The sequence below is a fragment of the Channa argus genome, chromosome 11 (assembly GCF_033026475.1).
Source record: "Channa argus isolate prfri chromosome 11, Channa argus male v1.0, whole genome shotgun sequence".
NCBI lineage: Eukaryota > Metazoa > Chordata > Actinopteri > Anabantiformes > Channidae > Channa > Channa argus.
In genome coordinates, this window is record NC_090207.1 from 26,374,620 (window position 1) to 26,395,922 (window position 21,303).

The 21,303-nt window shown below is 39.7% G+C and overlaps 2 protein-coding genes across 2 annotated transcripts; one reads left to right on the forward strand and one right to left on the reverse strand.

Moving 5' to 3' along the window:
- The first annotated feature begins 385 nt into the window (after positions 1–385).
- rpl35 (ribosomal protein L35) lies at positions 386–2,553 on the forward strand. The gene is made up of 4 exons (XM_067522331.1): positions 386–521; positions 1,015–1,151; positions 1,481–1,562; positions 2,365–2,553. The coding sequence occupies exons 1-4, from the start codon at positions 519–521 to the stop codon at positions 2,512–2,514; spliced, it is 372 nt and encodes a 123-aa protein (XP_067378432.1). The 5' UTR covers positions 386–518; the 3' UTR covers positions 2,515–2,553.
- Positions 2,554–7,917: 5,364 nt separating this feature from the next.
- On the reverse strand, positions 7,918–20,055 carry LOC137136833 (uncharacterized). Its single transcript, XM_067522581.1, has 5 exons — positions 19,900–20,055; positions 18,272–18,426; positions 17,591–17,818; positions 16,167–16,308; positions 7,918–10,155 (listed from the first exon to the last, which is right to left on the reverse strand). The coding sequence occupies exons 2-5, from the start codon at positions 18,396–18,398 to the stop codon at positions 10,017–10,019; spliced, it is 636 nt and encodes a 211-aa protein (XP_067378682.1). The 5' UTR covers positions 18,399–18,426; positions 19,900–20,055; the 3' UTR covers positions 7,918–10,016.
- Positions 20,056–21,303: the final 1,248 nt, after the last annotated feature.

The window sequence follows — 21,303 nt, forward strand, 5'->3', positions numbered from 1 at the left end:
AGGGTATGTCCAATTTTCAAGATTCAAGATTCAAAGTGTTTATTGCCTTATGCACAGACAGAAAGCATGTTTCCCTGCACAATTAAATTCTAACTTTGCCGTCCACTCTAAATGTCATACAGTAAGTAAAATGAAAATAGGACGAAAAAATAGAAATAAAATAAAATACAAATAAAAAATAAGAGCAAAAAATAAATAAAAATAAGAGCAATAAGGCAATAAAAAGTGAGGTAGTGCCGTTCTGAAAAAATGAGTGTGCAAATGCAAAATGTGATTCAACGTAAACAGTTGACGTAACGTAAACAGTTTTGTAGCAGGTTGTGCAGTTTTTTGAAAGTTTCTTCTACCATGTGTCATTGGCCGTGGTTCTGTTGCTCCTCCACCGCTCCGCTCGTCAGTGGCGCTGTTTGCGTGAAGTCAAAGTAACTTCATAAGCCACGAAGAAGAAATTCACCGGAAGCTACTTTTTGTGAGCACGCGGTGCGTCCGGCCTTTCCAACAGGGCAGCGAGACTGAACATGGTGAGAATCAGATTCTCTGACAATAGTTGCGTTTTTTCAGAATTCTCTCAGCTTTAGCTTATTAAATATATCCTATACATACATATAAGTTTATCTGGCATTTGTTAATGCACGTATTATTGAGTGGGATGCTGCTAAAAGTTATTAAAATGTTAAATTGTGTAGGGCTTGTACCGACTAACGCTGCTTAGCGAGCTGCTAACCGTAAAGCTAATGAGAACATGGCAGGCTAATGACAGTTTCCTAACATCGCTTAAAGATGTTAATAAAAACACGGAAAGCTCTGCAAATACTGCTAGCATGTAGTGTGAATAAGGTGTCATTAAGCAGAAATATAATACAAAGGCCAGTTTTAACGGGCTAATGCTAGCTCGCTTATTTGAAGAATAGCTGTTTATCGTGCTTAGGTCTCTTTCGCGGATACAACCTGAGGTGGCGTGTGGGAGATAAACGTGATGCCCTCACCAACAAAGTTTTTTTCTGTTATGTCCAGGCCAAGATTAAGGCAAGAGATCTGCGGGGCAAGAAGAAGGAAGAGCTGCTTAAGCAGCTGGACGACCTGAAAAATGAACTGTCCCAGCTCCGTGTGGCCAAGGTTACCGGTGGGGCTGCTTCCAAGCTCTCCAAGATGTACGTAAATTAGAAGGGGGAAAAAAGTATTTCCAGCATTCCGGTACAGTTTATACCAGAGCTAACCAGATTGTCTCTGACTCTTTTTAGAACTGATAAAGGTGTTTGCTGTCTGTTCAGAGTTGCGATATTGTGGTAGCCAGGAGGCTAGCGCCTTATTTATTTGCCGTTTGAGCAACTGAGTAATGTACAGTGATCAAATGGTTTAAAATTAAGGTTATAAATATTAAACCCTAAGGTATGTTACAATGCCTTTACCTAAGGAGGAAGTACTAATGGCAATATAACAACCATCCACACGTTGTAACAGTTCTTGCTGTTGTTCACAGCCGTGTTGTCCGCAAGTCCATTGCCAGAGTCCTGACTGTAATTAACCAGACACAAAAGGAGAACTTGAGGAAGTTCTACAAGGTAAGAACAAACCTATTTCACCTCTGGTGTAAGATACTTTGTTATTGGTGATTTTGCTGATGTATTCTAAAACCTTACCAAAACACAGAGACTTGAAATTTATTGAGTTTTCCTCATAACCATTGACTGTTTACATTAAATGAAGTAATTCCATTTATTAGATTTTGTATGTATTATGTTTCTAACACCACCTAAATATCCAGGTAGATATGAACTGTGCTTCCCTGACATGATCTTGCATTTAAAAAGTCGCATGTTGCTCTTCATTTGCTATTTTAGTAGCTGAAAAGGTTCTATTGGTGCATGAGTGAAACTTATTGGGTTATAGTTATAACTCGAATAGACATATTCAAAGAAGCAGGCAGCAGTCTGTTTACTAAATATATTTGTCGTGTGTTAGTGAATGTCACCTTTTGGCTGAAAGTGTAGAAAACTTTGCAGCATCCCTATCCAGAGGAATGTCCTATATTTGGAAGATTGCTGTATAAACATTATTATGATGTGTGGTATGTTAATCTCTACCAAACTAGGACATGTTTTGAGCTGGTAGAGGTTTTTTTTTTTTCCCTTTTCAACATTAGACTTAATAACAGCAGATTAGTGAACATGACATGTAAAGCTTTACTCTGCTCACTGCTTGAGGGAGGGAAAATGCAAAAGTATAAAATGTGAAACCTCACATTTGGCCAAGCCTGAAGATTTTGAAGAGCTGGAACGTTTTCACATTAACCTTTCCAGATATTTACAGCCTTTCATACTAGTTATTTTCGGCGACACTGAAAGTCAATTTAATTTCTTTCAGGGTAAGAAGTACAAGCCCCTGGACCTGAGGCCCAAGAAGACCAGAGCTCTGCGCCGCAGGCTTAATAAGCATGAAGAGAGTCTGCGGACCAAGAAACAACAGAGGAAAGACCTCCTCTACTCCATCCGCAAATTTGCAGTTAAAGCTTAGATGCTTTTTCTATTGACAAAATAAAATCTGTATAAAAGAGTCTATTTTTTTTTTTTTTTCCCTGCACAAACAAAATGACTATAACCGTCAGGTTGAAAAAAACACATTTTTTTCATTGAACAAATAACCGAATGAGTGTTTGACCTGTGGAATGCAGACAATTTCCTGTTGGACAGGGCAGTATCTCTTAGGCTTGGATGTCTTCAGAAATTTTGATTGAAATCTTCAGGTTACTGAATTGAGATTGGTTTGAAAAGAGATTTTTAAAATCTGAAAATGTGGGTCAAGTTGAAATATCTTACCATCTAAATGAAGCAGGTTGTCATTGCATTCAAAATACCAAATACAGTCTGACAGAAAAAGTCACTAATCTTTTGTTAGACCCTCTGTAGTTTTGATCACAGTACACATTTCCCACGTTATTGTTTCTACTAAGAAATAAGTTTAGACTTTAACAAAATTTGTTACTGTCCAGAGTTTTAATTCTGACCTTTTTAAGATCTTGTGTGGACGGCTACTGTATAAAATCTCCAGCACAGCACATCCCAAAGGTTCTCACAGGGGTTAGTGTGGCCAAACGGTAAAATTGATGACTTGTGCTCCATAAACCACTTAAACAATTTGAGGGTGATGAATCTTGACATTGTCAACTTAGAATATGCTTTGTGCCTTCAGGGATGGAATAACCTGGTCTTTCAGTATGTTCAGGTAGTCAACTACTCATTGCATCTACTAGGGTTGAAGATCTTGTTTCGATGTGGGGCTCATCAATCACCGTGATGATCCAGCGGTAGGCTCTCACGCATTTGCTTGGTTAAGGTTGTTACTTTCTTTTACTAGGCAGTGTACATATGACAATGAAAGGTTGCTGGATAACAAGTAAAAAAAATAATTGCAAATCTTATGATCAAATCAGATTTTTGCTTCAGTACTTACCAAAAACCTGTAGGATGAAACTTCCTAGGATCAGAGATACGAAAACACATGTTATAAACTGAACTCCGAGGTGACTAATTTACCAAAAAAACTGTTTCCCATTCACTTTGAACGTTTCATGTGGCTTCCTGTAATGAAATCAGTATTTTAAGCAGACGGTCTGTTCCTGAGGCAAAAAATGGGAGAGGACAGAGGCAGAACAATATTCTCCAGACACTGAATAAGAGAGTTAATGAAATTCTACAGATTAAGTCATGCAGAAAAATCATTTGTGGTTCATCTCATTAGAATAAGCCCTTAGCTCTGACACTCAAAGCAGTAATGCTCTACAATGCTAGAAATGTAGTGATCACACTTACAATTAATGAAATATTCAGCAAAATACAACATAATATTCACCAACATGACTTTTATTCAAACACTATTGTCAGTGAGAAATACATGTCAATCAATGCTGCTTCCTACACAACAGACCAACAATGTCAATGATTAATGAAAGCAGAGCCATATAATCCATTTCACATTTTACACATTAAGTACTAAAATATGCTCAGTTTAAGCTAATTAACAGAAGAACCATCAGCATGTGAACTGACTACTTAACAAGCAGGACTGTTTTTAACACACACATTCATTATATTCAAGTGTATTAGACCTTTAGTTTATTGAGGGTTAGGCCTATTGGTTTAAATGTCCTTTTTATGCTCATTAATATTAAGAGAAAATTAGTAATCGTGTATTGCACATGTAGAGTAAGGAGACTGAGATCTTAGTCAATCGCCATGGCTACTTTATTAATATTTACATTAACTTAAATAAAAATAAGATACTTCAGTTATGGTAGCTAACTAAAGTTCACATTGCTCTAAACCATCACACATCAAGCAAAGTCCAACCTCAACATATTCAATGCATTAAAATGAACAAATTGAACCTACTTATTACCAGTCCTCAGTTTTTGTTTTTTTTGTCCTTTTAGCTTATCCCATGAATTCAGTTTCGCCACAGCGGATCATTGTCCACATGTTGATTTGGCACAGTTTTTTTTTTTTTTACACCGGATGCTCTTCCTGCCACAACCCTCCCCGATTTCTGCCGGGCTTGGACTGGCACTGCACAGCTGGGGATGGGAATGGGCTGTCAGAGGTTCAGTGTCCTGCCCAGAGACACTTCGACACATAGCTGGGACCAGGGATCAAACCACTGACCCTGTGGTCCGTGGACGACTGCCTTACCAACTAAGCTACATCCGCCCCTATTACCAGTCCTCAGTAAATATAGTTCATATTAACTACCATTTCCAGAATCAGTGATATGTTGTCTATATTTCGTGATGGAATTGTGCAAAGCAGGCACTGTGTACTGTTGACTTTGGAAAGGCACTGATCTGAGCCCAGTGGGGCTTTGGAATTCCTGGAATGACAACCACCTTTATTCTAATTACTTCCCACCATCACCATGCTGTCAGCTGCTCTGTAGCTCCCCACTGACTTGTTTATCGCTGTCCACAGTGTCACCATGAGCTTTCAGACCATCCTCCTAGTTTCATCCGTGGTTTTCCGCATGTTCGCCTCGTCTCTCTTGCCTCGGCCGAGCTCCGCTGAGAAGCCAGCCTGCTTCAAAGTCAACAACTGCAAATGTATCATGAAGGATGGGAGTGGGGTGATAAACCTGGACATCATAGGGGATGCACATGGTTTCCTGGGACACTTGAAACCTGTGCTAGCAGAGAACATGTCCATCAACGCTGAGATCCTCTTGTCCTTCAGTCCCTGCCAGCCCTTCTCACACCCAGAGGACTTGACACTGACCAGATCTGACTGCACTAATGTGGCTGCGTGCCTCATCATCAGGTACAATAGACCAGACTCAGTGCTGTGACTCTCACTACGTGATCATTACTCACTTTTCATACTACTGCAAAGAGCCACACCCTCTACTTCCTTTGGACTCCTTCCTTTTCCTCACCCTCTACCTCTTTGATGCTTTCACTCCTCACTTTGATTATAAATGAAATCTGTCTTGTAAAATTCTTGTACCATGTCTGTGGCCATTTGGTCAAACCAAATGTGCTGATATATTGATCCCCACTACACTGATGACGTTTTGTTAGTGTCAATCACAGAGGTGGAAAAAAAAAAACACACACAATTTCTTAAACACTGTACAACCTTTATTCCTGTGTTTTTTGCTATTCATACTTTGTAAATTGTATTTCAGAGGCATAGTACTTTTACTCCACTGTGTGGTAACTTTTGGTGAGAATTTCTCAAGCTACCCAGCAGAATGTGATGTCATGGTTAGATTCAAAACATATGATCATCAAAACAGAGTATAAACTCATTAAAGTCCCAACAGCAACCTTGTTGTTTAACCACAGATTATTACAAATGAATGTACACTCACTGGTAACTTTATTAGATACACAATTCAATACAGCAGCTTTGCCGTGAATTCTACTTTTACAATGATAGAATTTTTAAGTTGAAACTGTCAGAAGGGTGATAATTGTGTGCATTATAAGAAATGGTGTTTCTAAAGTTTTGGCCACCCTATTTAAAATGAAGCAGTCAAACACCCCCTATGACCTCGGTTATCACATTACTGGTAGATTCAACCTACAGTGAAATTGTAACCATTTTTCAAAAATACTTCTGCTATGCTAAAAAAGGTGATGATGGAAGTCAGAGGGATCCAAGTTTCATTAAACATATTTTAGCAACAAGAAAAACTGTCATCTGATTGGCTTTTATGTCATTCCACTTTAAACAAAGGAGCTGATGAGAAGCCAGCAGGGGTCCCCCTAACACAACAACTGAAAACGAGAAGCTTTACAAGGTGGAGCCATAAATCTGAGCTTTTCACAATAAATCTGCCGTTTTAACAGCAGATTTATTTCCTTTAACTTTAATTAGTCACATTGCACATTTTGCACAATGCAAAACTGGTTGTAAATCAGGTTGCGTGGGTGTTTATACAGTATATAGAATTGGAGCATGACAACTGATTGCTTTTGTATTTAAGTCAGCACAAATTCTTATTTAAACATGCTTTCATCAACACATGCTTGAGTGTCTTTTGCAGTTTTTTCATGTCCATTCTGTCTGAATTATTTGACGGAGAAATAAAGTAAAGGATCCTCAATGATACACTGTTTATGTCCATAGGTACGACAGGCTCAACAGAGAAATTAGTCACCGTATCAGTTATGGAAGACATGATGGGAATGAATTCCACTACAATAACACCCTTAAGATGCTGTCTGTCTCCTACTTTGGTTTGCTAAAACACATAGCATTCATGTCACGGATCCAGTTGTCTCTGTAGTGTTTTGACATCACTGATTTTCTTCCTGTGTCCCCAGCACACAGTGAGCGGCCGCTCACAGTAGTGTATTACCACTGTAATCCAAATCAGTCCACTTCTTTCATCTTGGACCAGAAGCTCAGCACTGAGGAGCCCCTGCAGATCTGGGTGGAGAGCCCCTGTGCTTGTCCAAATGTCTGTGCCAGGGGAGATCTGGGTTTAGGCACCATCTTCCTCATTGCTCTGTCCCTCACTGCTGCCGCATACTTCATCCTTGGTAATGCTGTGCATTATGTTCAAGCATCGTGTCCTCGTATATACTATAGTTTATGTACAAATGATGATTTAGGTGTGAGAGTAGAAGTAAAGGAATGGCCGGGGGATTATGAACATAAAACTCATGAGACTCTTCATTGAGCTTGCTGCCTCTGGTACAGGGACAAATCAAAAGCTCATTACTTTGTGCATAGTTGAGCGTGTTCCTAGTTATATAACTAATTTGTTTCACAATTCTTTTGTAATTGCCGGGACACATCGCAATGGGATACAGGATCAGATGAGAGACACTGCTGAACTGACGTGCTCCCTGGCCCGACACCACATCCGCACTCGCTAGTTCCACATAGATGCACAAGATCACACTATGAAGCAGCCTATCAATCCCAATGAATAAAAAAATATATGCACATATCCATCAATCATGGACAGCAGATAAAGTGTGCACACTCCTTATTATTCCTTATCCTTATTATTAGATTTTGAAGTACTCCTCTATCCTCTCAGTTTCTTTTGCTTCTGGGCGATGCTGATACTCACAGTGAGTCACAATTATGAGATACAACCAAATAAGATATTTATTTTAAGGTAAGGATAATAAGTCAGAAGTTTGACCAATTTAGAAATCTAACATCTAATCTATTTACAATAATCACACCGAAAAAAAAAAACATTTTGTTGTTATGCATGCAGAATGTGGTTTTATATATATATATATATATATTTATGTATTATATATATATATAACCACATTTTGCATGCATTACATCACCAAGGCTCAGTAGTAAGAGTTCAGAGGCTAATCAGCATGAAAAATTAGCATCTAAAAGCATCTGCATGCAAATTAGTAAAAAAAAACTCACGTCTCAGTTTCAACGTCTTTTATTAATGTATTGAATTAATTAAAATCAAATATACTCTATGTTATAGGTGCAGTGAGTTGTAAATCATTGGATTTTGTTTTTATTTACAGTTTACAATATGCCCCAACATGTCTAGAAAATTCTTCTTAAATTCTTATTCAAAAGCAAAAGTTTTAACCTTTTTACTTATAATTAACACTTATCACACCGACTTAACAATAAAGTTAGAATAAGGTGAAAAACTACCCAAAACAGAACAAAATATTCAGTTCATCTCAGTCTAATGTTCGGCCCCTTGCTTTCATTCGTCTGGCAGGCTCCTGTGCACTGAGGCCGTTTCGGAGCAGCAGTGGTGTCCAGATCTCTCCGGAGCACAGTGTGTGGTGTACGATCTGCTTCCTCTGTGCCGAGAAGCAGCCAAAGAGAAATCACTACACACACTTGACTTACTGCGACTGTTCAGAAGCTGCACACCTCGACAGCACTGACGTCTCACCATGTCAACTTGTCTGACCTGACAGCGTCATGTCCCACAGAGGGCCAGGACTTAGCAAGGCTTCACAGTTTGGTCAGAGTGACAGGCGTGTGCTCTGCAAACTGTTCTCACAGCCACTGTTGATGGATCTGTTTTTGCTTCTTTTCGCTGAGTTTCTTTGCTGTCAGACCTTGTTTCACGCTTACACAAGTAGACACAACAAATGTCCTAAATGTAATAAAGAAATCATATCTTAACTGTGTGAGTAGCCAGAATTTTACCAAAGCTATTAGTTATAGGTGCAGTTTTTGTGTATTATGTTGTTTTTGCCCAGTTTAGTTAAACATAACATAATATTTAATGCACATTCAGCAAGTCCAGTTGTGCTTCTATGACAAATTAAATGAATTAAACACAATTTTTATTAATGAACTTTTTCAAAACTTTTTTCAAACACCCCTTGACCATTTTTGTTTCTTCTGATGACAAAAGAACATTTGTACCAGCTGAATATGTGTTATTATGTTTGTATCACTTTCAAAACCATTTCAAAATAAGTAGGTAACCTAAACATGATCAGAGTTTAAGTCCTAAAACTAGACTAAAGGAACCCAATTAAGCAAATAACAAAAAGTTCATTAATTTACTGAGAAAATTCTGTGGGTCTTTACTATAAGTCTGATCTTGACAACACAGGTTTATAAAAGTATGTCAGGGGTTGAACAAAGGACATTTTGGAAGAGCTCAGAAGAAGAGTTGTTAATGCTTCAAAGGCTGGAAAAAAGAGTTTGGCCTCAACTGTCAAACGTGTCAGGTACGAATGGAGAACAGTCAAGACCACTGTTACTCTCCCCAGGAGTGGTAAACAAACCTTCCCAAAAACTAAAGGCCTAATATCATATATCATTGTTCATGAGTCCATCATCGGGAGAGGTTGCTCCACAACAACACCTACATGCTTAATGTCTTTAGACCCTTGAAGTGGAGAAGGACAAACTCCCCCAACAGCGTTTTTTAACTGAAAAGACAAACATTAATCAGCAACGGTGTGGATGCAAGAGTTGCAGGGAGAAGCCACTCCCTTGCATCCACGTAGTTTTATCTGGTTTTACGACCCGCGTAAGCTCTGATCATGTTTTAGGTCCCATTTATGCAGAAAGCAAAGAAAATTCAGTCACACTAATTAACAAAATAATTTATATTGTATCAAAGACGCACAAATATACTTTGCCAAACAAGATAATGAACCAAGGCTACATTTTCTCTGGTTCCCAATAATTACCTAGGGAGACCACACCCTGGAAATCTGAAAAAGGAAGTTAGGAAGTCGTCATTCTGTAAACTAACCACCTCTTTATTATTGTACCACCTGTTTTGTTTTCATTCACATGCTGTATGTGTCACATTCTTTATCTTTACAACTAACCTGTTGTCTAAAAAGTTACCAGTCTTTTTCTTTTGGTCCTGTCTCCAGGCTTTCTTCAGGTTACCTCCTTCCCAGTTTTCTTTGGAAACAAACACACCTCTTCCTAACTCGTCAGATATACACAGTTGTGTCATTAAATATCAATCAAACTGTCATCTGTTTTTAACCAGTGTGGCGAATCCATCTGTGGACAAATCTGACCTCTGCTGTCCTCTGTGCTTCACATCTCAGCTGGTCGCAGTCCTGTGTGCTGTGGAGTGTTGTGTTCAGCCGATCGCTGCTGGGTGGGAAACACTAGAGAGCCCGCATTGCTTGCTCTCACATCAAATTCTTGCACATTTGTGATCTTTGCAGAAGACCTGAAGCAGCACAGAAACAAAGCGAGCAGTGATGTAGTAGCAAGTCACAACTTCATCCAGTTCCTGTAGCTCACACAACTAGAGTACATACGTATTCGCTGCCTTTACTTAATACTTTGTTGAAGCACCTTTAGCACCAATTACTGCTCCAAGTCTTTTTGAGTATGACGCTAGAAGCTTGGCACACGTATTTTTGGGGAGGTTCTCCTATTCGTCTTTGCAGTACCTCTCATTCTCCATCAGGTTGAATGGGGACCATTGGTGCACAGCCATTTTCAGATCTCTCCAGACACAATCAATCGGGTTCAAGTCTGGGCTCTGTTATTTTGACTGTGTGCTTAGGGTCACTGTCCTGTAGAAAGATAAACCGCCACCGTATGAGGTCCAGAGCGCTCAGGGACAGGTTTTTATCAAGGATGTCTCTGTACATTGCTGCATTCATCTTTCTCTAAATCCTGAGTAGTCTCCCAGTTCCTGCCGCTAAAAAACATCCCCCCAGACTTCTGGTTATGGCGCAGGGCTGAGCGGTAACATATCGGGCCCCACCGATATATTTCTCCCGACGTGACCGACTACACAGCCCTAAATCACTACTAGCTCACAGCTCAATACAATAAGGAAGCAATGGAACCGAAACCAACAAAACAGGCCCAAAAAACGACAGTTGCAGTTGACTCTGTAACACAGCTAACAGTAGCCATATAGGAGATGAAACAGGTGCATCCAACGAAATACTGTCGATGATTCGAGCAATGAAGGAAGAATTTTTCTTTTAATTTGAACTGCAAGCACTTACAGTCCGAGTAGCTTAAGCAGAAGATAGAATTAGCACCAACCAAGATAACATCTTTCTAACAAAGACCACCACCATGAAAGCCACAATCAAAGAGTTGAGACTTAAAGCTGACAATATAACCTTCGCCTGGGGGGATTACTGGAGGGAAAATAAAAAGCAGACTTATGTCTTTTTATGGAAAAATAGATCCCAGATGTGCTAGGTGAGGATATCATTACAAGACCACTACTAATTGAGCGAGCTTGAGAAAAATAGCCAAGCAAGCGAAGCACGCATTCAGCCTTCGGCGCGTCCAAGAGTGTTGATAGTGAAACTCCTAAACTATGCGGATAAAGTAAAAATGACAGCGGCCAGGCAAAAGGGACTCATTCTTGCAGATAATCAAAAGGTGCTGTTTTCTCCAGACATTTGTAGACGTGTTCAAACTGCGGAAAACATTTGACCCGGTCGAAAGAAACCTCGTCTCTCTAGCTATCCATGGTTTACCATATGGAATTGTACACCCTGTGAAACTACTCATAACTTATAAAGGAGAAGTCTGACATCACTTTGAACAGTAACTTTGAACTGAACTACTCTGGTAAAAACCACGTTGTGTCAACTTATTACATACTTTCACCTCTGGAGGGAAATAGAATAGACCCACTGTCTATATACCTTAATTATACACCACGCTGGTTCGATTATTTTTAATCCTTGAGTATTGTTATTATGATTGTGATTATTATTATTATCTTTTTTTTATTGGTTAGGGGGAGACTAATTCTACAGTCCAACCAGTAGTAGATAGATCAAATGAGTTGACCATTGGCACAGTTAGACTAGAAAAGAATAGTTACAATGTATAAAAGACTCGGATCAACATGTTCATCAGCGGAGTTTCTCATGCCACTCGAATACATATAAAAGCCTCTAGAATAGATTATTTTCTTATCTCAACGAATTTAGTACCCAATGTTCAGAAATCCTGGTATGATAGTATTTTAATCTCAGATCATGCACCAGCCTCACCTTTCATTGAACCAGCGCTTTCCGTGGGTCATGCATCTAGGTGGCGCTTGCAATCAATCTGGTCTAAAGACCCAAGTTGTGTGGATTATATCAGAAGAAAATAGACTTATATTTCGGATGTAACACTAAGCAGACATCTGCTTCCATGAGGAAGCCTTCTTAAGAGGGCAAATGATAAGCTACACTAGCTCCAAACTGAAAATTCAAAGATTAAAAATGGACAATCTTGAGCAAGCAATTAAAGAATTGGAAGGAAAAGTTTTTGAAAACTTCCGCCCTTCTTTAGTTTTAGAAATGCAAAAACTGAAAGCAACGTTGTGGTTTTATCTGTAGACAAAGCAACAAGGAGTTTGTTAAGATTTAGACAAACCTATTATGAACTGGGGGGAGAAGGCAGGTAAACTCCTTTCTTGGCAAATTAAACAGGCTCAGACTGACAGAGTATCAAACTCTATTCTGACAGGCAAGAGAGAGTTAACTTCAGAAGAAGAATAAATGACACTTTTCAGTGCTTTTATCAAAAGTTGTACATTTCTAATAACAAACCAACAAAACTCAAACTTACATAATAATCACCTTTTAGATGGTTTGGATGGCGACTTTGGGGCTCAAGAAAAAACGGAATGAATGGAGGCAAAACAGCTGGGCCACATGCAAGTTCTATAAAGAGTCTTTTGCTAGTGGGTCCCTTCCCCCTAATTTAAAGACAACAACACTTTCACTACTGTTAAAACCGGAAAAAGAACCAAACCAATGCCGATGTTATTGACCAAATTCACTTTTAAATAGTGACCAAACAAATTCTATGTAAAGTATTAGCGAGAAGAGGGGAACCACTATTACCCCAGTTTTGTGCAGGGAAGACAGGGCTACGAAAACATAAAAGCAGTATTCAATGTGCTCTTTAATAAGAGCATAATCTCTGATTTTGCTTTCCTGTCACTGGATGTAGAAAAGGCTTTTGATAGGATAGAGTGGAAGTATTTCTTTGATGTCTTTAAAAAGATTTGGCATAACAGGGAAATTTCTCAGACGGGTCATGTTGCTGTATTCAAACCCTCAAGCTGAAATACTAACTAATGGAACTAGTCACCACCTTTTCCATGAAAAAGAGGCACAACACAGTGTCCTCTTCTATTTACGCTGGCTGTTAAGCCACTAGCCATGAAAATCCATAGCAATGCAGACAAAACAGGAATTAGAGTAGACGATATAGAACATCAGTGCTGTACTTCAAAAAACTTTACCAAACTTACAACACTTGACTAAAGCGACCTTTAGTATATTCTCAAGGTATGAAATAAATATTAACAAGTCTGTCATAATGTTCCTGAAAGATAATGAGAGAGAAAACCCCCAGTTGCAACTCCTTTAACAGTTTCTAAAGAGGGATTTTCTCATTTAGGTATTAGAATTACTCCTATTATCAATGAGATTGTTAAAAGCTAATTATAAATCCCTTATGGAAGGAATAATACAGTCAATGCACAAATGGTCTAAACTGCCAATTTCTCTAATTGGCCATATTAACATCCTAAAAATTACCATCATGAGCAAGTTCAAATTCCTCTTTTAGACACTGAAGAATACTTTTTGTAACTTTGTTCGGAATAGCAAACGTCCCCAGGTGTCCACTAATCCCACAGTTGTTGGTTTGATCACTGGTCCTCTGGTTACATGTCAAAGTGTCCTTGAGCAAGACACTGAACCCCAACTTAGTTGCTCCGGTGAGTGTAGGCCAGCTGCACAGCAGCTCCCATCAGTGCAGGTGTTTAATTGTGAGTGCAAATGGGTGAAGGAGAAGCAGTGTAAAGCACTTTACCATTTACCATCAACAGTTGACCCGACTGAAGATCTCCTTAGTATATTTCCCCTTTGACAGAGGTGGGCTGCAGGTTCCAAATCCTAAATGGTACTACTGGGCAGCACAAATTAAGGCTGCCATGCACTACTTCTCGTGGGAGCAACCACCATCTTGGGCTACAATGGAGTCTCAGGAAACTGCAATACCTCTAAGCTTATATATGTTTTCTACAAACTCAAATAGGCAATTTAAGCAGATCAAGAACCCCTTGCTAAAAAGCACGGTAACAGTTTGGCACAGAGCTCAGGCTTATTTCGGCAAGACCCAGCAAATATCTTAATTCTCCCCAATTTATGGTACAGAGGGCTTTAAGTCAGGCAGAGAAGACCCGGGCTCTAATAAGGGTTTGGCTAAAATATCAGAAACCCTCATGACTTTTAATGACTTGAAAAGGAAATATAATATTCCATTAAAACATTTTTTAAATACCTTCACATAAGGAGCTATATTATGTCCAGACACAGGGTAATAGCCTGGCACTTCGTCCTATATCATCATTAGAAGACCTCACTCTAAGACTTCTAGACACCAAGGTTCAAGTGTCAATTCACTATAACTTATTTGTGAAAGATTCTAAGGAATCCCCAAGGCTTGATGCCGTCACCACCGTGGTTTACTGTAGGGATGGTATTGGCCAGGGGGTGAGCGATATGAGACTTGGAATTCAGGCCAAAGAGTTTAATATTTGTTTCATCAGACTGGACAATTTTGTTTCTCATGGTCTGAGAGTCCTTCAGGTGGGCTGTCATGTGCCTTTTACTGAGGAGTGACTTCTGTCCTGCCGCTCTACCATACAGGCCTGATTGATGGAGTAATGCAGAGATGTTTGTTTTTCTGGATGGTTCTCCTCTCTACACAGAGGAATGCTGTTGCATTTTCAGAGGGACCATCGGTTTCTTGGTCACTGACTAAGGCCCTTCTCTCTCGATCGCTCACTTTGGCCAGCCGACCCACTCTAGGAAGAGACCTGGTGGATTCAAACTTCTTCCATTAACGGATGATGAAGGCCACTGTGCTCATCAGGACCTTCAATGCTGCAGAAATGTTTCTTTCCTCTGTACTGTCCTTCCCCAGATTTGTGTCTCAATATAATCCTGTCTTTGAGGTCTACAGACAAATCCTTAGCCCTCATGGCTTGGTTTGTGCTCTGACAGGCACTGTTAACTGTGGGACATGTATTGCCAGGTGTATGCTTTTCCAAAACATGTCCAATCAACTGAATTTACCACAGGTAAATCAAGTTGTAGAAACAACTCAAAGATCATCAGTGGGAAACTCAATTTCGAGTGTCATGGCAAAGGCCATGAATACAGTTGTTCTAATTGCTTGGGAAATACTAAGTATTTAATTATGCCCCCCTGTACGATCTGATTACAGTCAAACCAGCTAAATTTACCATGAATACATTGTAAGTGCCTGATGGGGTTTACCTGTATTTTGTCTTTTGTCCTATGTAGAGAAGCCCCTCGGAGGATGATTCTAAAAAAAATGGAAACCCTTTCCTTTTCATGTCAAACCTTCCATTTGCTCACAACGTTTTCTCACTCTAAGGGCCATTTCTTACTTTCCGTGTCCAATAGTTCGTATCTATGATGGAAATCTCCCTAGTCCACCAGATAATGGATGGACTCTTTGCAGACAACTGTATGCAGGCCAGAAATTTGTGTCTGTGCAGACCAGAAAAACAAACGAGCCACTCGTTCCATATTTTATATAGATTATATTTATTTCAATGCACTTGATACTGTTTAGGTGAAGCATGTACACACACATGCCTGTCTGTATCCCCATCATCTGCCCTCAATTGTTCTTTCTTCTCTCCCATTATCTTTCCATAATACTGTGCCATGGAAAGAACATTGTAGCCTCTTGGGGTCTCCTCCTGGAGCATATGACCATTTAGTCCTGACAGACAGGACATGAGACTATGTATAAAAAGAATTTCTGGCCTAACCACAACATTCCCATATCTTCAGCCTAAACTAATGGTTCGCTGAATTTGTTCTCGTCGAACATCCTGTAACTACATCCTCTTTGTTTTGGTTCTGTTTTGTCTTCCTTGCACGGAATAATTCCATGGATATAACAGATTCCATTTAGACACAGTGAGCATTCCTTTACATGCACTGCAGTTGTTCTAATTGCTTGGGAAAACCTCCCCCCCACCATCCCACTGACATCACTTCAGAGACCAGTTCTGGAGCTTTGCTCCAGTTTCTGGACAGAAGGGTGAAAACCACAGATGTGTAATGAATGAAAACAGCTCATGAAACTGATAGCTGCTCTCCCGCCACTTGCAGCGGACTCTACAGCCCTAACAGCTTTGCTAAGAACTCCTACCTCATGTCCTCTGCCTCAGCGTCCTGCTCCTCATCCTCACAGAGTGATGAAGGCAGATACAGATGGAGTTCTGCAACCTTTAGAGAGCCGGGCTCTTTGAGCCGAGCCTGCCTCTCATTGTTGCAGGGCATTGTGGGAGCTTCTGGAAGGAGAAGAGTCAGTCATAATCAGATTTGTAGCTTTGACTCACGTCTCATCCATACTGCAGATTTTATTACAGCTTGCCAACAAAGTAAACACTACTATCAAATACACACGGATCTGGGTTTGGGTGACGGATAGAGCATAATAACATCTGAACAACTGTCTCTGCTTATCACTAGAGCATATCCAAAAGGCAATTACCCCAACTGTAGCAAAAACAGACCTTGCCCTCTATCAAAATAATACAGAATGCAAAACAGAGAAACCATCATGTCAATTGGCAAAGATATTGGATTATGTGTTTGAGTCACCAGCACTAAGCACAGCTTTTCCTGCCCGAGGCTAGAAAAAGACTTCATATAGGCACGTAGTCTGGATATGATTATGGATATTCAAACGCAGGTTTGTGTTTGCATGTGCATTAATAAAAGCCATTTTGAGCTTTAGCTCATCATACAAACATGAGAAAATAGAGACTTTTGCAGCATACTGCAATTTTGCTTTTTACAATACAGCAGTAGACGATCCCACAGTCGTACCCACTTTACAGAGACACAGTCTCTGTAAACAGTCATATACAGTCATATACAGTAGAAGTGAGTTCACCCAGTAACTTGTGTGTGTCTTGCACATCACCTGCAGCCAACACACCTGTGCTCACTAGGGATTGGTAATGGAAAATCTGCCCAGATGTTTAGTACTAGCCTGCTGAATGACACTTGGTTAAATCAGTCTTAGGGCCCTATTGCTTTGTGTTGATTAGTTATCTGGCATAGAGAGACAATAAAAGTTACTGGATGGATGAGTCTTTGTTGTTATAGTTTATGCATATTTAATCAAGTCACGACACAACAAAAATAGCATTTGTCAGATTTGAGCATGAACTAGTGGGTAGGGGTGTGGATGGGGTCTGACATGAGCGAGTATTTGTTTGATTGACAGGCCTAAGATCTGACACTGGAAAAGCCTTCAGTTATCTATGAAAGTCTTTTGACTGCTGCAGTTTCTGAGTCGGTGAGCAAGCATGTGAAGTTTCCATTAAAAGATTATTAAAGGAGGAACGGTTTATTAGCAGCAAAATTTTTTTTTTTAAACTGAACACAAACATTACATCGCTTGATAAAAGACCAAAGGTTTTGAACTGTCAACACAAAGATGTAATGGATGCATCAAACACGCTGAGATAATAAAAGGGCCTGTGTCACACAGGAAAACATATGAACCAGTAGCATAAAGGACAGACGGTTTTCAATACAATATACTATATGTGATTTATTCACCTGCAGATTCATTGATTCTGTGCTGGTCCACAGTGGGACGTCCGACCTCTGGAGTCATCTTACGTCTGCTTGCGCTCGATGCTGCTTTTGCTCTGCTCTCCAGTTTTCCTTTGAAACTGTTTAGAGGAATCACTCTTCCATCTCCTCCATCTCTGCCCCGTGGTGTCACTCTGTTTGACACCTGACCACTGCCAACCCTCTGCTGGAGGGGACAACAGAACCCCCGCACTGGGAAACAACAACAACAACAACAACAACAACAACAAAAATTTATAATAAGAATGGGGAATAATTAATAAATAAATTCAATAACTTAACAGAAATAGACCAGAAATAGATCTACCTTCCTATTTCCTTTGTCTATGCCCTGGGAATCTGTTTTCTTTCTAATATTTTATTGAAAATGACATGGATCAAAATAAAATGACACCAAATAAATCTTGATAAAATAACATGACATTAAACATGAGTTGACGCAGTGTGACCTGACAGCCAATCTAATGACATAACACACAAACGTGGTTTCAAGAAAAAGAATTGAAACAGAACACACAATGTTAAAATCAGTGAAAAAGCACGTCTCCATAATGTCAAATGAAATCACATGGTGTATGATTGGTGCACTGGTGTGGAATATATTGGGGAATTAGCGATTTGCGAGGACAGACAGCATGCAGTTACCTTGCAGCCCCAGGGGTTCAGAACTTCTGGAGAAAAATCTTGTGTCTCTGTAGGACCGTGGTCCTGATGGAAGCAGGATGAATGCTTTGGACTGAGAGTTCCTTCTCTGCTCACTGTGGACATACATGCTTTCATCTGCACTGCACTGTCTCCTGCTGTCATTCATCGCATGTCCAACATGTCACCGGTAAAAACAAATGGTGAACAGTCATTGTAGGCCACTGACACATACGGTGTATTTATGAGTCTGTTTGTAGTGTTGAGTTGAAAAGAAACACATGTCTCATTTTTATAGAACTAAAGATTCAGAGGATGACATTTTATAAATGGGTGTTACCACTTTGGAATATGTAATAAATGTCTTAAATAAAGGAAAAGAGTTCATCTGCATTTCTTTTATATGGATCTGAAACATTCTTTTACGGCTGTTTGCATCTGTGAAGTGAAACCAGGACTTACACAGGATTCATTATGTTAACGCAATGTGTCGGCCATATGGCCTGTTCTGTTCTTTACTCTGATATTCCACAATTTCCCCACTTATCATTTCAAATTTCCTGGCCCCCTTGTGGCTTTCCAATGACCATGAAACCCAGTGTCCCCCGACTGGCTTTGAGACTTTTGCAGCTCGTTGCCTGACACACTCCTCATGTTATCCTTAGTTAGCATCTTAAAAATGGTCGAGTCTTAAAAATATAGTTTAAAAATACACAACCATAGGTTTCAAACAGAACGGAAAACATAACATATACATAGAAACCCATTAGAGACTAATTACCTTAGTTCCTCAGAGATAAAACATATATTAAAGGCAGAGATTGTGGCATTTGTTGATTTAAATTAGAATCCACAAAGTCTTTGTAGGGAGGAGGTTGGGATGGATATGTGGGTGAAAAAAACGTAGGCTTTTGAGACGAGAGACAGCAGGTTGTGTCCTGTTTGATATCATTTGTCAGTGTTTTTGTAACGTACGCATAAAAAGTTTGTTCTCCACCGTGACCTTGTTTTTGTGCCTATCTGCAGCTGGTACCATCTGACACATAGCTTCAGTGCTGATAACAACCGATACCTACCATTTAAGTGTGAAGGTGCAAAAACCCACTTTTTTCCTGTGTGGAATCAACTCTCTCTGACAATCAGCTGTTCCTGTGAGAATCTCAACACTTTCATTTAAAATAATGTCAGCTGTATGGACACAATCATAATTTCTAAAGGTTTATGTCATCAAACTCCCTGGAAATCTATGTGCAAACAGTAAAAAACAAACCCACAGACTGACCCTGCTATTCTGTCAGCGCAGCGCTGGGCAGACAGACTGAGGCCTAATGCGGTGCATTTATCTAAAATAATAAGGCAAATATGTCTTTTTAACATGAGATAACAGTGTTGTGTGAACAGCTAGCACTTTTTTTTTTTACTAGCCTGATTTAACAGCCTGACACATTTAAAGAAGAACAGAGGACATTAACCTCTGGAACTGAATGGGAGGTTTGGTTTCAGTGGACAAGCAGGGTTATCAACAGCATTTTAACAAAAACCATGTGTATGGTTGGGGTTAAGGTTACAGTTCATTACACTGGCTTTCAGCAACTCTCCCACACTGATAAAAGTTGTGTGTCTGCTCTTACCTGCTCTCAATCAAACGTTAAAGTCTTTCACCAGTGCTCCCTGAGGAATCATATAATGCAGAGTTGAATGAAATCCCATTTTGTAATGCTCCTCTGAATATGGATCCACACCCAAACGCTGATTTTACCAGCGGGGCTGTTACTGTAGACCCACTCTGCTGTTGCTAAGGGACTGTGAGCTCACTCTCTGGCTTTGTTTGTGGTTGGTAGGGGTGTTGGGGAGGTAAGGTGTCATAGTTACAAGCTTAGGTTTGTGTGACACCATGGCATTACCCATAATGATTTAACCAGGCTTTCAGCGGATGTAAAGTTACCATTGTGAAGATCCACAGTTCCAGCTTAAAAACGACTAATGGAGCTCATCAGTGTATGTTTGCACCAAACACTTGCGGTTAGTTTGACCTCTGAAGTGTTACCTCTTCCCTGGGTCATTTGGTGGGAGCAGTGCTGCTGGAACATGACGGCAGGAAATAAACACATAGCAGTGCTTGTCAATCCCCTGCCAAGAGAGCTGTGGTACAGGTTGTTAAAGGCTGGATTCCAAACCAACTGCAGTTAATTACCCTCAAGCACAAAGCTTTTTATGGGTAACACAGAGAAGGATGCAGCTACTAAAGCAAGCCAGAAACTGCAGGATGGTCTCTTTTTCCTTCTCGTTGTGGGTTCTTATCTGATTTGAACGCCCAAGAATAAACATTTTTGTAGGACTGGAATCAGGTTAGATTTGTCTGAAATCTCAACACAAAAACTTTCATAAGTTTCATAAGCCCATTTGTATTTTTTTGATGGGGACAGGGGACATATTAAACCAAATCAAATATCCAGCGGGGATAATCATAACACAATGCATTTGAGTGTAAGTAAACAAAATGGAAAGTGTAGATGGAGAACAGGGCTGTTTGCTCATTGCTAACCTGGAACTGGTCTTTTCACCACTGAAACCACCCAAAAAATATAACCATTCACTCAGATAACCGTCACTTTTTTGAAAAGTGTGTACAGCTCATAGCTGGACTCTAGTGGTTTGTCAGTGAGAAATAGAGATCAAAGAACATAAAAAACTAGTGCGATATCCTGACAGGACCTAATGCTAAGTTATGAGTTTTTGTTCTGATCAAATCTTTTTATGTTGATGGTTCATATCTATGTCTGTAAGTGACGTGAATACAGCACCATTGGAACCTCAGTGTGTTCTTAAACTTAAACTTAAACTTCTTAAACACTTAAACACTGTTAAGTTTGGAACACCATTATTTCCTTGTACTAACCTGGTCCTGAAAAATATTTCACCCTAGTTTTTTCACAAGTTTTGTTTCAAGAAACATCAGCCACAAATGGTTTATCAATCGCTGGGGTAGAGATTAGCTGCAGTGTGTGTTTGTGTTTCTCTTTTTTGCAAAGTCA